Source organism: Python bivittatus, unplaced genomic scaffold (genome assembly GCF_059951505.1).
Source record: "Python bivittatus isolate LINGU-HERP-01145 unplaced genomic scaffold, Pbiv_v1 ctg000980_np1212, whole genome shotgun sequence".
Lineage (NCBI taxonomy): Eukaryota > Metazoa > Chordata > Lepidosauria > Squamata > Pythonidae > Python > Python bivittatus.
Window position 1 is genome coordinate 20730588 of NW_028277125.1, and position 16826 is coordinate 20747413.

General features: G+C 37.8%; 1 protein-coding gene across 2 annotated transcripts in view; it reads right to left on the minus strand.

The window, feature by feature from the left end:
* Positions 1-3728: 3728 nt before the first annotated feature.
* RSRC1 (arginine and serine rich coiled-coil 1) overlaps positions 3729-16826 on the minus strand; it is a 196012-nt gene continuing 182914 nt past the window's right edge. Inside the window, exons 10-11 of one of the 2 annotated variants that reach the window (XM_088132040.1) lie at positions 15350-15460; positions 3729-3892 (exon numbers count right to left, since the gene is read on the minus strand). In XM_088132040.1, the coding sequence (XP_087988166.1) occupies positions 15368-15460 (93 nt within the window). In that variant the 3' untranslated portion in view covers positions 3729-3892; positions 15350-15367. Of the gene's footprint in view, positions 3893-14032; positions 15461-16826 lie in introns of those variants that run through there. The other variant, XM_088132039.1, reaches the window with a different exon arrangement.

Genomic DNA, 16826 nt, shown 5'->3' on the forward strand with positions numbered 1-16826 from the left:
CTAGATCCAGGCATGTGCCCATGTACGCAGGTCAGATCGAGTATCAGTTAGGATAAGGCCATGGTTCCATGAAGTTCAGCAACTCTTTAGTCATCCTTGATCTCATCTCAAGGGTATGGAGACTGAAGTTTCGTAATAGTAATAGCCTAGGGGACTTCAACACCAGCTTGAAGATGAGCTCAAAATGCTTAGTCAGGGAAGCTGCTGGACAGTTGGTGGGCAATACACCAGTAGAATCTGTAACTTGTTCCTGAACTCTAGCCTCATCCATTCTAGAGCAGAGCTCTAGAAATAGAGAATAATCCTCATCCTCTTTCCCTCTCTTGGCATCATGGCTGCTGCACCACCGGAAAACCTGGAAGGCAGATCTTGGGGAGGAAATACTCCCCTCTTTACCCAGCCAAATTTTGGCAATAAACATGGCTGCTTGCTCATCTAGAATCAAATAATGGAGGAGACCTGGCATTTAACAACAGCCTGAGGCCAAGGTGTCCAGCAATATGGTGACCCGAGCCCTGGAAAGAGGATTTTGGGATAGAAGAGGGGACTGGCACCAAATTGCACATTCTCTTTCTGTAATGTCCAGCTCAGTGCCTACCATTATACCTCCCTCTGCTGGTTACTGTCAAGTATGTTGATGAAGATTCTAAGTCATCCAGGTGGAATTATCTGGAGGTTGAGTCATGGCAACTGGACTTCTTTTCTTTTGGTTTGATACATTTCACTGCTTGTCCAAAGAGCTTCATGGATTGAAGAAGCTGCTTGGACAAGCAGCGAAATGTATCAAACCAAAAGAAAAGAAGTCCAGTTGCCATGACTCAACCTCCAGTTACTGTCAAATCTGACCCCATCTTCATAACTTCATAATAACTATCCCACCTCCATTTGTCAAACCTGCCCAAGCCTACCACCCCTACCCATGTACCCACAATTAAGCTGGTATAAGCTGTGCATTTAATGCTGCTCTACTGGCCAACATAATAGAATGAAATATCCCTTGTCCCCAACCAGAATCCCCCCTCCCCCAGCACTTTTCCTCAGCACTGCTCCCTGATCTTGCAGAGGCCAGACTGTACTGTCCTTCCAGGGTTAGGTTCTCCCTCATTGATTTCTTCACACCCACCCATTCACTAACCTCTTTGTTGGATATTTTCCTGGAGGGAACCAAAGGACTGTCAGTGGTGATTACATATGCAAGGTTCAATAACTTCCCACCATTATTTATTTATTTATATTCAATTTGTACACCACCTGACTCCCAGTGACTCTTGAGAGAGAGTTTTGGCATTAGTGGTTACACTGTAGTAAATTCTTGGCAGCGGTGGCAACAGCAGCAGTTCCTAAATGGCTTCAGTGACAAGTTATTTTGCCTCTCCACTAATGATGACAGCACCTCCTTTCCTTCTCTAGCACCACTCCTTTTCTCAGTAGTGGTGATGATGTAGGAGGTTTCTGTCTTCCACTCATTCCTATATCCCTCTCATCCATGTTTTGCTCTCTCTACTTTGATCTTATCTGCCATTCTCATACATTGTTTGAATGTCATCTACACTATATAACTCTCTCCCCACAGATTCTTGCAATCTCTCCAACCATCCTGTATACCCCTACTTTCCTTCTCCTTGCCTCTAATGTTCTACTTTGCTTGATTCCCTTCCTTAGTCATTCTTCTTTCTTCTATACCCTCATGTTCGTTCCCACTCCTCTCCTTTCCAGATGTACTCTTTCGCTATTCATCTCTATTTCCTTCACATTTAACAATTGTCCACCTGTATTCTTTCCACAAAGGCCTCCTGGCCTCCATCACAAGTCAGTCCCCCCTGAGCTTACCTAAGCCCAATACTCATTCCTGAATATGGATATCAGTAAACAGTCCAGAGATGGCACAAAAATGGTGGATGAAACGGCACTCTTCATGCCATTATGTTCACTTAAAATAAGAGTGGGGAGAATCCCAGTATTAACCAAACTGTTGTAAGTTACTGGGTAGTAATATCCTTGGACTCCATCACCAGCTAGGTGAATTGATCAACAAGAAGATGGAATAACTTGGGTTTAGCTTCCACTCTGCCTATTTGTTCTGCTGAGCTACAGGAGTTAGCTACACCTAACCTTGGCAATGAATTCCATTTTTATGAATTGCAAGTGATGTGTCCAGTTGAAAATCGGAGATTTCCTTTTTTAAGGAAGCTGAATGCATTCATCTGAGATTAATACAAAACTTTGGCTAATACATTGTCTGGAAATTCAAGACTAATATATGTTGATCCTAAACATGATCTTGAAAAACTGGGAAAGCTAATTTTGAGCTCCAGCAAATTTATATAATATTTTTTAATCTCTATTTTAAAGAAAAGGCTAGATAATTTTTATGGCTGGAAAGGCAAAACTAGAATAATTTGAGAGTGGGATAAAAGCTCATCACTCATGCATATTTTCACTGTATATGCATATGCACAAGCCCATTGGACTGGTAAGACATCATGCAGAATGTCCCCCACCCCCCCCCCACCCCCGCCCGCCCAGTGTGTATACAATATTGCTGCTTCCAGGCAAGAATGCTTCTCTTCTTGAAAAATCTGTAATGCCCTCCATGGTCAAGAAAGGACAGGATATATGTGTATATGAAATACATGAAAAGGCCGTTCAGTATACTTCCACTAAGAATCTTATTTATAAATAAGGTTTCTATCACACTTTTTATCTTTAAAAAACTACCAAACTATTAAGTGATTGAATCTCCTTCAGAATTCATTAAAATCTATGGAAGTTTACTGTTGCATAAAGGAAGAGGAGGTTTAGGAACTCTTAATTTGTGCAGATGTTAATAGCAAGAACAGCTCTGCTTAGAAAGCAGCTCATTAGGAGCAGCTCACTAGCATACTAATGTCAGAAGCTCATTTCGGAGAGTGATGTCTCTAATTGCTCAGTCCTTTTTATGATTGTTGTCTGATTGAGTTAGAGTTTTTTTCATAAAGATAAAAAGGATTTTGGAGGAAATCACCATACTGTTACAGGATTGTCAGTCTGGAGGGCATTTCAAATTAGATTAATGTTGTTGCCAGTAATAGATGAATACTTCTTTATAAATGAGATTATAGTCTGAAGAAACCTGCCAAATGGTATTCATTCACAGTAAATATCTTTAATTAAAAGTTTTGAGGTATTTTTATTCCTGAACTAATGAGTTCTGCTGTGATTCCCCTTAGGAATTAATTTACCTTCTTAATTCTTATTCATTTCCATGATATGGCTATTTAAATCTGATTCAGATATGGCAGCCTCATTAAGCACATTCATCAAGAACAAAAACACATGTTACAGTATTGATGTATTGTTTGCATTACTATAATATTGCTCAGTTCCATAAGCATTATCTAGAGGCTATCACCATTATCCTTTTTTAATCCAAAACAAAAAGTGAAATGCATTAGAAATATCTCTAGTCTTTAAGTTAATCGGATATGCCATAGCACATCTCATTCACTTCAGATTGGATCGGCGTAAGCAAAGATTCCTAATGAATTATAGGACTCGCCAACAGTCCATCCATCCATTTATATTATGCACTTAATCCAAAAAGCTCATGAATAACCTTGATTCCACAAAGGGAAATGGAAGACATGGCTAGGTTTGTGTATTTTGCTAAGGTATATAATATAGCATATTCAGTTTTGGCTTAGTTTTATTTGTGAATCTAATCACTAATTAATTCACATGTGAAATCATGAAAAAATGAAAGTGTTTCATACCAATTTAATTAAAAGGTGATTTCATAAGTAGAAGCAGAAAATTCACATGATTTACCATAAATGAATATTTGCATGCCAGATGGATGGACTCAATTACAGCAGTCGGAAGACCTGAAGGACCAGGTTGGGGACAGATCATCCTGGAGAAAATAAATGTGGTTGCTCAGAATCAACACTGGCTTGATGATACATAATCAACCATCAATATTTGCATAACAGGTCACTAAGTTACACTCACTTATTTATTTCAAATATTTATTTCATACCTATGAACTAAACTTTCCCAGGCAGCATAGAAAACACTATTTAACCATTGTAGAATAACAAACTATGAGCTCTTTGCATTCCTGTGAAAGAAGGATATTTTATTAGTGAAACCGAATGAGGTCTAAAGGTGATTTTTTAAAAAAAAATTACAGGACATGAAGGCACATAAGCCTGTTTAAGCAGGCAAAGTTCCAGTATATACTATGAAAACCAGCAATCAGAAATCAATACTATTTTACAAGTGCTTTTTACAACTTAAATAATAGCTGTTTTCATTGATGTAACTGTCTATGGATTGATTTCAATCTTTTGTTTTGTTTTGTTTTCCAAGGGTAAACCCTGTAGATTAAGTAAGAAGTAGCAGCAGTGCTGTATTACAATCTAATGTGTTCTGAGAAGCTAAAAGCAGGCATGCTAAAGATTGCATTGCTGGATGCCATCTTCTGGTTTAAGACAGAATTAACAGAGTAAGCAGAATCCATATGCCAACATCAGAAATGCCCGTTGATAGCTATACCAGACAGGGCAGATAGTTTTTGAGAGCTTAATGCTCTTATAAATCTTTAATTAAGATATAAAGAAGTTTGCCCAGTTCCATATCTAAAAAATGTTAAGTGGCACAAAATGAGAGATACTAATGCAGGACTGGTAATGTTCTGTCTTGCAGCAGATGGATTAGAGCGGTTAGACATGGCAGAGTCTTTCACATGTAAGAAGTCCAATAATTAATTAATTAATTAAATAAGAGAGTAAATTCCGTTTGGTTTTCAAGCCATAGTGTGTGGAAGTTTACCAGGTTTGCAGAAGGCTGATGAGGATGCACAGTCACTAAGCAGTCTAGAATCTAGAAGTCTAAGAATTCAAATCAATTTGGATAATCAGAGCATGAATGACAAATTAAGTTGTAGGAGTATGCATTGATGTCAAAGGTAACCTCCTATTTGAAAACAGATCAGATACCCTATTCAACTTGGAAACTATCCATGCATTATAGTTCTACATATGGGCTTGTACCATAGCTAAACTTTGAGTTTTTCTTAACATAAGGCTTTAATATCTAAGTATTTGTTTCGTTTGGTAAATAAGGATCACACTCCTAGATCAGTGAGAAACAGTCGTAATCTTCATTTTGTCTTATGATTAATATTACACTGGCTATTGTAGTTCATTATTGCATATTGACTTGATTTTAATAACATTCTGAAGTTCTCAGTTGATAGAAGAAGATAGTTTAATATGCAGCACTAATTTGTTGTTTTGAAATTTTTATTCAGTTTTATAATGTTTGTAAATCTGTTTTCTCTTTTGGTTTCTCTTACCTTTGGTTTTTCTTCTTGACTGCATTTTAAATATCCACTAAAATAACATTTAAAATATTAAAGAAAAAATGATAATGCTCTGAAAACTGAACAGAATGGGACCAAATCTGATGTGGAGAGAGAGGTGGGCAAAATAAATATTGAGTTAATAAAATGGACTTGATTTGGTCCAGAGTTGTGGAGAAAAAAAATCCTGCAATGTATTCCTTTGATTCAAACAGTTGGGCAGTTGATTGGATTATTGGTGATTAGTCCATTCTAACTCTTCCTCCCTCTTTCTCTGGATCATGTAACCCAGATTGGAAGAAACACAGTCTATCCCATGTTCCTACTGTATACATACACACAAATGCACAAATATAACTTGGAGAGCAAAGACACATCCAGCTGCAATATGTTACTATGGTAAACAGAAGAAAATTCAGCCACCTCCTGTAGGTACTGCTAGTAAGTAAGGGGATTAGAAGGAGTTCCAGAAATCATGTTCCACATGCTTTCTCTCCATTGTTCCTTTTTCTGATATTCTCTTCTAAATCTACAAAGCATCAGGCTGCACAGAAAGGACAGATTACTCTTATTGGAGCCTGGTATTTATCTCTTGAAGAAGGCTTCTGAAATTAAGCTGGCAACCGCAGATGGTCCTCAAACTATAGGCTGCCTATGCTTTTCTAATGTTGCAATATGCAACCATACACAGCAAAATATCTAATCTCTTGTGCTTCTTAACTAGAAAGGTAGTATTGACAAAAGTGCCAATTTGCACACCTGTAAAAGAGTTGGATAACTTTTATTATTCTTACAGAACCATCATTGAACCTAATACTTCACAAACAACACAAATAGCTTCAGCAGTTGAGAATATACATATTTCAGGGTTGGACTGTTGGGTTCTTGGTGTTCTTTGCACATGGTTTTCTTGCAGCCATTTCATTACCAGGCTAGGTAACATCATCAGTGTGAGGGAAAGTGGGTTTTGCTGGCTGTTTATATATAGTAGGTGGTCCTACCAGCCTTCACTGGGGTATTGTTTCTTCCTTGACTGTTCCTGTTTATCTGGCGCTGGTTCCTTATTTGGATCCTGGTTAATAGGAGTGTGATGAGGAAGGAAGTGTTTAGGGCTGTATATCCATTTCTTTAACTTTTAGTTGCTTCCTTTCTGAATGGTTTATAGATGGAGATTATCTCTATATGTCTGTTAACAGCTTGTTTCTCAGAGTGCCAAACCTCTAGGAATTTTCTTGCATTTTGGATCTTAATCTAAAATGTCTACCATTTCTCAGGTGAAATTGTGTTTGAACATGTCAATGTGTTGTGAAATTTAAGAGTTCTCATCATGTCTTTTGGCTGCCAGTTGATGTTATTGGATGTGTTCTGTCAATGTTCTACTGTTTGTCCTACACAGTGGTTTTCACAGTCCTTGCATTATATGTTACAAATTACTCCTGTTTTGTGCTCTTTGGCTGTTGGATATTTGAGCTTGCCTAAGATTCTTTGAATAGATTTCATTGGTTTTTAGGATACCATAATACCAAGGGCCCCTTCATGGATCACTGCCTTGTCGTGGCGAAGGGGCTTGCGTAACTCAGTGAAGCCATGAGCTATACCATGCAGGGCCACCCAAGACGGACAGGTCATGACAGAGAGTTCTGACAAAATGTGGTCCACTGGAGAAGGAAATGGCAACCCACACCAGTATCCTTGCCAAGAAAACCCCATGGACAATGTTAAAAGGCTAAAAGATATGACGCCGGAAGATGAGCCCCTCAGGTCGGAAGGTGTCCAATATGCTACTGGGGAAGAGCGGAGGGCAATTCCAAGTAGCTCCAGAAAGAGTGAAGCGGCTGGGCCAAAGCCGAAAGGACGTTCAGCTGTGGATGTATCTGGAAGCGAAAAGAAGGTCCGATGCTGTAAAGAACAATATTGTATAGGTACCTGGAATGTAAGAACTATGAACCAAGGCAAGCTGGATGTGGTCAAACATGAGATGACAAGATTGAACATCGACATCTTGGGAATCAGCGAACTGAAATGGACGGGAATGGGTGAATTTAATTTGGGTGACCATTATATCTACTACTGTGGGCAAGAAACCCTTAGAAGAAATGGAGTAGCACTCATAGTCAATAAGAGAGTGGGAAAGGCAGTAATGGGGTACAACCTCAAAAACGACAGAATGATCTCAGTGCGTATCCAAGGCAAACCATTCAACATCACAGTCATCCAAGTCTATGCCCCAACCACTGATGCTGAAGAAGCTGAAGTTGACCGCTTCTATGAAGACCTACAACACCTTCTAGAACTAGCACCAAAAAGATGTCCTTTTCATCATAGGGGATTGGAATGCTAAAGTAGGAAGTCAAGGAGTAATCGGAATAACAGGCAAGTTTGGCCTTGGAGTACAAAATGAAGCAGGGCAAAGGCTAATAGAGTTCTGTCAAGAGAACAAGCTAGTCATAGCAAACACTCTTTTCCAACAACACAAGAGACGACTCTACACATGGACATCACCAGATGGTCAATACCGAAACCAGATTGATTATATACTTTGCAGCCAAAGATGGAGAAGCTCTATACAGACAGCAAAAACAAGACCAGGAGCTGACTGTGGCTCAGATCATGAGCTTCTTACTGCAAAATTTAGGCTTAAATTGAAGAATGTAGGGAAAACCACTAGACCACTCAGGTATGACTTAGATCATATTCCTTGTGAGTACACAGTGAAGGTGATGAATAGATTTAGAGGATTAGATTTGGTAGACAGAGTGCCTGAAGAACTATGGACGGAGGTCCGTAATATTGTATAGGAGGCAGCAACTAAAACCATCCCAAAGAAAAAGAAATGCAAGAAAGCAAAATGGCTGTCTGATGAGGCTTTACAAATAGCTGTGGAAAGAAGGAATGTGAAAAGCAAGGGTGAAAGGGAAAGATATAAGCAACTGAATGCAGATTTCCAGAGAATAGCAAGGAGAGATAAGAAGGCCTTCTTAAATGAACAATGCAAAGAAATCGAGGAAAACAATAGAATGGGGAAGACTAGAGATCTCTTCAAGAAAATTGGAGATATGAAAGGAACGTTTAGTGCAAAGATGGGCATGATAAAGGACAAAAAAGGCAGGGACCTAACAGAAGCAGAAGAGATTAAGAAGAGGTGGCAAGAATACACAGAAGAACTATACAAGAAAGATCTTAATGTCCCTGATGTCCACGCTGGTGTGATCACTGACCTTGAGCCAGACATCCTAGAGAGTGAAGTCAAGTGGGCCTTAGGAAGCATTGCTAACAACAAAGCTAGTGGAGATGACAGTATTCCAGCTGAGTTATTTAAAATACTAAAAGATGATGGTGTTAAAGTGCTGCACTCAATATGCCAGCAAGTTTGGAAAACGCAACAGTGGCCACGGGATTGGAAAAGGTCAGTTTATGTTCCAATTCCAAAGAAGGGCAATGCCAAAGAATGCTCAAACTATCGCACAATTGCACTCATTTCACATGCTAGCAAGGTTATGCTCAAAATCCTACAAGCTAGGCTTCAGCAATACATGAACCGAGAGCTACCGGATGTACAAGCTGGGTTTCGAAGAGGCAGAGGAACTAGAGATCAAATCGCCAACATTCGCTGGATCATGGAGAAAGCACGAGAGTTCCAGAAAAATATCTACTTCTGCTTCATTGACTATGAAAAAGCCTTTGATTGTGTGGATCACAACAAACTGTGGCAAGTTCTTAAAGAGATGGGAGTACCAGACCACCTTACCTGTCTCCTGAGAAATCTGTATGCGGGCCAAGAAGCAACAGTTAGAACCGGTCATGGAACAACCGATTGGTTCAAAATAGGGAAAGGTGTACAACAAGGCTGTATACTGTCACCCTGCTTATTTAACCTATATGCAGAGTACATCATGAGAAATGCCAGGCTGGAAGAATCACAAGCCGGAATTAAGATTGCAGGGAGAATCATCAACAACCTCAGATATGCAGACGATACCACCCTCATGGCAGAAAGTGAAGAAGAACTAAAGAGCCTCTTGATGAGGGTGAAAGAGGAGAGTGCAAAAGCTGGCTTGAAACTCAACATTAAAAAAACTAAGATCATGGCATCTGGACCCATCAATTCCTGGCAAATAGAAGGGGTAGCAATGGAAGCAGTAACAGACTTCATTTATTTGGGCTCCAAGATCACTGCAGACGGAGACTGCGGCCATGAAATTAAAAGACACTTGCTCCTTGGGAGGAAAGCTATGGCAAGCCTAGATAGCATATTAAAAAGCAGAGACGTCACCTTGCCGACAAAGATCCGCATAGTCAAAGCTATGGTTTTTCCAGTAGTAATGTATGGCTGTGAGAGCTGGACCATAAAGAAGGCTGAGCGCCGAAGAATTGATGCCTTTGAACTGTGGTGCTGGAGAAGACTCTTGAGAGTCCCCTGGACTGCTAGGAGGTCAAACCAGTCAATCTTAAAGGAAATCAACCCTGACTGCTCATTGGAAGGATTGATAATGAAGCTCCAGCTCAGATACTTTGGTCACCTAATGCGAAGAGAGGACTCTTTGGAAAAGACCCTGATGCTGGGAAAGATTGAAGGCAAAAGGAGAAGAGGACGGCAGAGGATGAGATGGTTAGATAGCATCACTGAAGCAATGAGCATGAAACTGAGCAAACTCAGGGAGGCAGTGAAGGACAGGAAGGCCTGGCGCAATATGGTTCATGGGGTCACGAAGAGTCGGACACGACTTAACGACTAAACAACAACAACAATACCAAGGGGTTGTAACTACCAACAGTATACTACAACAATGCAAATTTATTGCCAGGCGATTAAATGCCTATAGAATTTATGCTTTAAGCAGACACAGTAAATTCAAGGCTGTGTAATGGGGTGCTTCCTTATTTGTCCCCCTCCTTCCACAGTACAGGGTGAGCTTGTTAGAATAACAGTTCTAGAAGTCTTGACAGCTCTAATATATCAAAGCTGCTATACTGCATTTCAAATAATGTGTCAGTAACACTTGCACACCATGAAGAATACCCATGGCTCCCTTTGTGGGCATCTTGTTTCCTTATCAGCTGCAAAGCAACACTCTCTCTTGGGGTCTCCTGTTAATGTATATGCACGGTCAAGTTGTCTTTGATCAGCGTTCTATATAAGATCTATGTAACTTTGGGGTTCTTACTCTTGCCCCATCAAGATGCAAGAGTCTAGTCACTTTACATCTGCTAACTTTGGAAAATAAAATTGTTTGGATCCTCTTCAGGATTTAATGGTATTTTAGAGATAAATACTTGTATGGAATATTTTAAAATGTGTTTTGTTTGTTGCATATTCAAAAAATACATTGTGTTGACTGTAGGTCTTATCTCGTTTTAGACACGGATATTTAACCTGGATAAAACTGTATAAGGTGTTTGGTTTGATTTGGTATGCTTTGGTTTCATAATGCCCTTGATAAAGGAATTATCTTAAATGCATTTGGTTTCTCTGTAATAAATTATTTTCTATTAGCACCTGAGATACTCACTCTGTGTGTGTATGTGTATGTGTATGTATATGTGTGTGTGTGTGTGTGTGTGTGTGAGAGAGAGAGAGAGAGAGAGAGAGAGAGAGAGAGAGAGAGAGAAAGAAAGAAAAGAAAGAAAGAAAGAAAGAAAGAAAGAAAGAAAGAAAGAAAGAAAGAAAGAAAGAAAGAAAGAAAGAAAGAAAGAAAGAAAGAAAGAAAATGGCCAGAGAGGAAAGTTGAGGTGAAGTGGTCTAAAGATGAACAAGTCTGCTAACAGTATTGAAAGTTTGTTTTTTTTTATTAAATGGGCACAGAGAAAGATGAGGCCACACTTGCAATGGTATTAAGTAAGTGTTGTGAGTTGATGATAGAATGCATATAGAAAACAAAAGAAAGGAAGTAATCTGTTTTTTGATACTGAGAGAAAAACTTGTGGGAAAAGAAAAATCGTTCACTTTTGGAGATCAATTTAGGATAACAAAACTTCTAAGGAAATAGTGAGTAGTAAACAGTTCCAAAGAGTACTTAACACCCCCCCCACACACACACAGAGTTCTGAAAGAAGAAACAACAACATTCTCAACCCAGAAGCAAACTCCTTAGCATTGAGAAGGGAATACTAAAATATGTCAGGAGCATGCTAGAAGACAGGTAAGTAGGTAGGTGTGATGGGTATCAGAAGCCTGTATCACTAAAAAAGTTTATCTTCTGTATTTCCTTATTTTAGTAAGTGATTAGACAGATAGTACAAAGTAATCAAGGAAAATTAGGGCATAAGGCTAGCCCAAGACACTTCAAGGCTTGAAGCAATACAGAAAATAGTTCCTGTCTTCCCCCAAGAAAAATACTCATGATTTGCCAAGGAATTATGACAGGTATAACAGCTGCCTTAGTAAGCATTAAAGGAATCAAACAAGAGGTGGGGATCAACTACAGTATATTTATAGTAACAGAGAGGTCAAAAAGAGGGAGAGAGACAGAAACATGCCTGGCCTCTAAACCATTTTTCTGGAAAACCATGCGGCTTCTAGATCAGGGTTGAGCCCCCTGAGTGCTGTAGGAGTTGGAATTGAGAGGTGGAATACACCATCTAGAAGATAACATCTTTTGTACCTACACTTGTTCTAGACCATTACACAAATATTTATGTACAATTATTATTTTCTAAGTTTTTGAAACCTGTGTCTGAGTACTATAGTATGAATGTAAAAACTATATCCAGTCTCACCAATATCTGAGGACAAAATCATAAAAAGGTTTTATAAACCACAAAAAACGTTATTATAAATCTACTTTTTTCCAATAATATTAAGAAAACTGGTACAAAATCTCATAATGCTTTTGACAAAATCTGTTTATGATTTATAAAAGACTGAAAACCAGAAGAATCCCAAAGGTTTCACTACCTTTTGCCTGCTGTGTTCCACAATTTCTTAATTTTCTTGCTAATGGTTGCTATAAGCCTGTCATTTTGCAAATTGGAATTCTGAAAATTAAGGTTTTACCAGTTTACATACTTGGTAAAGAGATTAGCTCAAGTACAGACTTCATACATTTTCTTTACTAATCTTTGGAACCCATCATAGTTGTATTAAAATTGATACAACCTTTGTCTTTTCAGCACAGGTTTGAACTTCTACAGAAATGTTACGAGCCTAATGCAATTGGGTAGCATCAATTTTATCCTGTTTTCATTTTTCTTAAATGTGACAACTTCTGAAAATAAGATGGAACTAACTACAGTTAGATTCATTATTGATTTCTACAGGTTTTTGACTTACTCCATTTGTAAGTCACTTCCTTCTATCACACATGAATTAGAGAATCATCAATAATGCACCAGTAAATAAATAATGCTTATATACTGCAGTCATGACAACAAATTATATTGTCAGAGGTCAGGAGCCTATGATGTAGTTCTCAGAAAAAAATAATACAGTTGCATATCTATGAAGCAAATTCTTGCCATGGAACATTTCAGTTGCTCCTTAAAGCTGATACTAATCTACATTCATTACTTCTTCTGTAAGTATTTTTAAGGGAAAACAATACTAAGTATCAGGTCAGTAAGCATATGACATATTTTAAATACTGTTATAAAAGACAGCAGTGTAATTTCTTTCAAAAGTCTTCAGACTGATTCTATGAAGTTCATTTACATCGTCATAGTGATGGAACAATAATGAAAGATGCCTATGTGCTTGACAAATTTCCTGCTATTTATTTAATCAAATTATTAGCCACTTTGAATGCCAAAGTAACTCTTGTGTATAACAAGTATAGGCTGCATCATTATACAACCTACTCCTCATTGCTTAGCAATGCTTGGATTGCTTTATATATACTCTGTACTGAAAAAAAAAACTAAAATAATAAAAAGATGTACTTTAAAAATCTAGATTTTCTCCTTTTGCTTGCTTGCTCACTCCCTTTTTTCTTTTTTTTAAAAAACATGATTAATACATTTTAAAAAGAAAAAAAATAGATTTGTTATTTGCACTTATGTTGCAAAGTCAACATATTAAAACCTTCCATCTAGAAATCCTGAAGAGCATAGTAGAAGGAGCTCCCACCAGCTGGAGATTTTATTCATGTAAACCTTAGTTAATAAAGAAATAAATACTCTAACTATTTTTGCTGCCTTAATTGTTTTATTTACATGAACTATTTTGGAATTTATATTTTAGCAAAACTGCTGCATTTAAAAATAATGGTTTTCTGAAATATGAGGGAGGGATCCAGGTTAGAAAAAAATGAGTCTAACATGTAGCAAGCAGGGTTCAATAAAAAATGTTGTTTCATTTTCACTATTCATTCTTTATTCAGAATAAATTCTATGAGACTGTTGGAGCAAATCATATGCTGGCTGGGGAATTCTGGGAGTTGGTCCACACATCTTAAAACTGCCAAGGTTGAGAATGGTATAGACCACAGACCAAGAGTGAAGTTTTTTCTTCCCTTTGTTGCAAGGGAGATTTTATTATACAAAAAATACCAACTCTTATTTAAACAATATTTATGACACCTATTTACCAATGTGCCTGTTTCTATATGTGCAATGTGTCTACTTCTAAGGATTTTTATTGACAGTTCCTATGAGATTTCATAAACTCCTTTCTCTCATTTTCACCTTCTCATTACAGGCAGGCTTGACTTTTCTACAGTCAGCCCTGTGCTTGTCTGCAATCTCAGCTGTTGATTGTAGGGGTAAGGTGGGGGTGGGGGGTGGAATTGGAATTCTAGCCACCTCTTAGCCATCTTAGCTTTGTTGCTGGCTGGTGTTTTAGAATTTCCAAGCCATGTACCAGTTGCCCTCATCCTGAACTGCCACAGGGACTTTAGCCTTACGGTCTTTGGCTGGGAGGAGAAAGGTTTGTTACTAGCTTTGTCCAGGTCTTTTCTTCTGCAACCTTCCTTTCTCCTTATAAGTACACTTATCAATGTATGTATGTATGTATGTATGTAAGAATAGAGTACGCATGATTCAGGACTTAGACTGATGAATTACCCGATTTTCCTCTTATTCCTTCAGCTTTTTACTCATCTTTCATGTAAGAAAGAACATATTTGAAAGGATGAAACAAAGTATGGCAATATGATGCTTTGAGAATGAATGCCCTTTATGTTCACCAATATATGGGAAAATAAAAAGATCTAGTCAAATGCTTAGACATTTTCTAGGAAGATTAGAACTGCATGGTCTGCATCCTTCCCCGCCCCCTCAAAGCATACTTGCCATACTAAATGCTTTCAGCATATTCCTTTCTTTTCCATGTCCGTGTAGCAACTGTGTATCCTAAAATCATGTAACATCTTTTGATGAGGAATCAGACTTCCTCTTTTTTATTTTAGTGGATATAATTAACTATTTATAAACCTTGTGTATGTCTTCTGCTGAATACCATACTGATTTTGCAAAATCTGGTGACAACAAATAAGGCTTTTTTTCCGTTTGCATTTCACCTGAAGTATATCTAGCAAACAACCCACTGAACATAAATTTAAAAAGTGTTTATATATCATCATTTGTATAATGGTATCTTCAGAATCTCACTTTTCATACAACTACTTCCTCACTATTGTTCAGGCATTCAATCTTAAAAAGTTATTAGGCAGGAAGATAATCTTTTTCCTTCTTACCCCTCATACACTGTTGGTGCTAAGGTCTCTCACATACAACTGCCAGAATGGAGGCACTTGGGAGGAACTGCCATTGGGAGAAGCTGAAGTGCCCTATCAGGTATGAAATAACCTACAGAGCAGTTTGAGTCTCAGCCATAACTAGAATATACTAAGAAAATGAACACCATGAAATATGACTACAGATAATTGTTTTGTAAACGAATAGCCATTATTCTTTCACTTAATGCCTTTAACATGACATAAATCTGTTGGCTGATTCCAGAAGTATACTTCCTCTCATACTTCTCCTCACCCCACTTTCATTTTAGGCAATATTTATATACTCATCCAATTGTATCATGAAATTTTATACAGCACAAAACAATGAAATTACGTTGGCTATTTAATTCACTCAAGCCACAGGACTGCCCATTAGCCTCTCTTGTCGAAGAGCAATCAGCCTTTGGAACCATCTTTCTTCTGCTTCTGCCTTATCGATAAATAACTGTAAGAAAAAAAAGAAAAAATAAAGATACAGCAGATAGATAGATAGATAGATAGATAGATAGATAGATAGATAGATAGATAGATAGATAGATAGATAGATATCCTGAAGACCTTAGGATTTGTGAATATTTGAAATCTCCTATGAAATTTATCCCCAGAATGCATTACTAACAAGGAATGTATGATGCATTCCAGTGCAATAATCAAACGTGTTTTCAACTTCTGCCAACTTCTGGTGTTTTCTGAATCAGGCCTTAAGTCAGGGACCTATTTTTAATGCCATAAATCAATACTAGAACATATTTATGGGATGCCATTGAGCAATACTGAATAATCAAATTCTGTACCCATACATTGAGAGAAATTTGAGATTTTAACATTTCTGTTTTCCAATTACTGTCCATATCATGTATCTCCAAAACTTGTAAATAACTCTGCTATGACAAGTGAAAAAAGCCTACAAAGCCAAACTCTAATTAGAAAGGAAATTCAGGAAGACAGGTACATTCTCAAAAATCTTAGAGTGACCTTCAGGTGCCTTAATAAAAAGCTTTCTATATGAATTACAGGTATCTATATTATGTCATACCAGGAACAGTGACTTTTAAATCCAAGAGAAGTATAAAAGGTCTTACTGGAAATCAGTATGCAGTAAGGGCATACTGGATCCTGATATCATAAACATAAGTTTAGAACAATGATCAATTGTAAAACAGATGTTTCATCTAATCAGGGGTCTACAACCTCAATACCTGAAAACCCATGGGTATAATTTCCAGATGATCTCCTGAAATAGCTATTAAATTGCAACTGTTAATGAGACTGATGGAAAAAATATTAAATATACAGAAACCAACCATATTATCTGTTTTCAATTAAATTCAAATTAGATTAATAATAGTTTTTTGTCTTAGAACTAGTCACTTCTTTGTTTGTGTCTTGTCTGCTTTCCAGAGTAGAGGCAATGACTTAGGATTTTTTAATTTATTTTACAAATGTAAGTGGCTGCCGATCATTAGCAAGCTATTCTGGGTGGCTAACAAAACATGTGGATAAAATAACACAATACAAAAGTCATAAGGCAACAGAGAATTAAAAAAAAAAAAAAGGAGGTTCCTTGCAAAATTGTCTCACAATACAGAACAGAAAAAGTGAGGTCTTCAAGACCTTCAAGAAGGCCAACAGGGTCAGGGCCATCCAAATCTCAGGGGGAAGGGGTGTTGTTACATCCCACATGACCCAGAAGCTTACTGGGAGCCAGTGCAGTTCATGTGGCAAAGACCAGTGAGTCCTTTACTCCAAAAAATTATATACCCATGCTCTTAATAGGGGCAAGATAGAGAATATAATCAGTTGCAACTTTC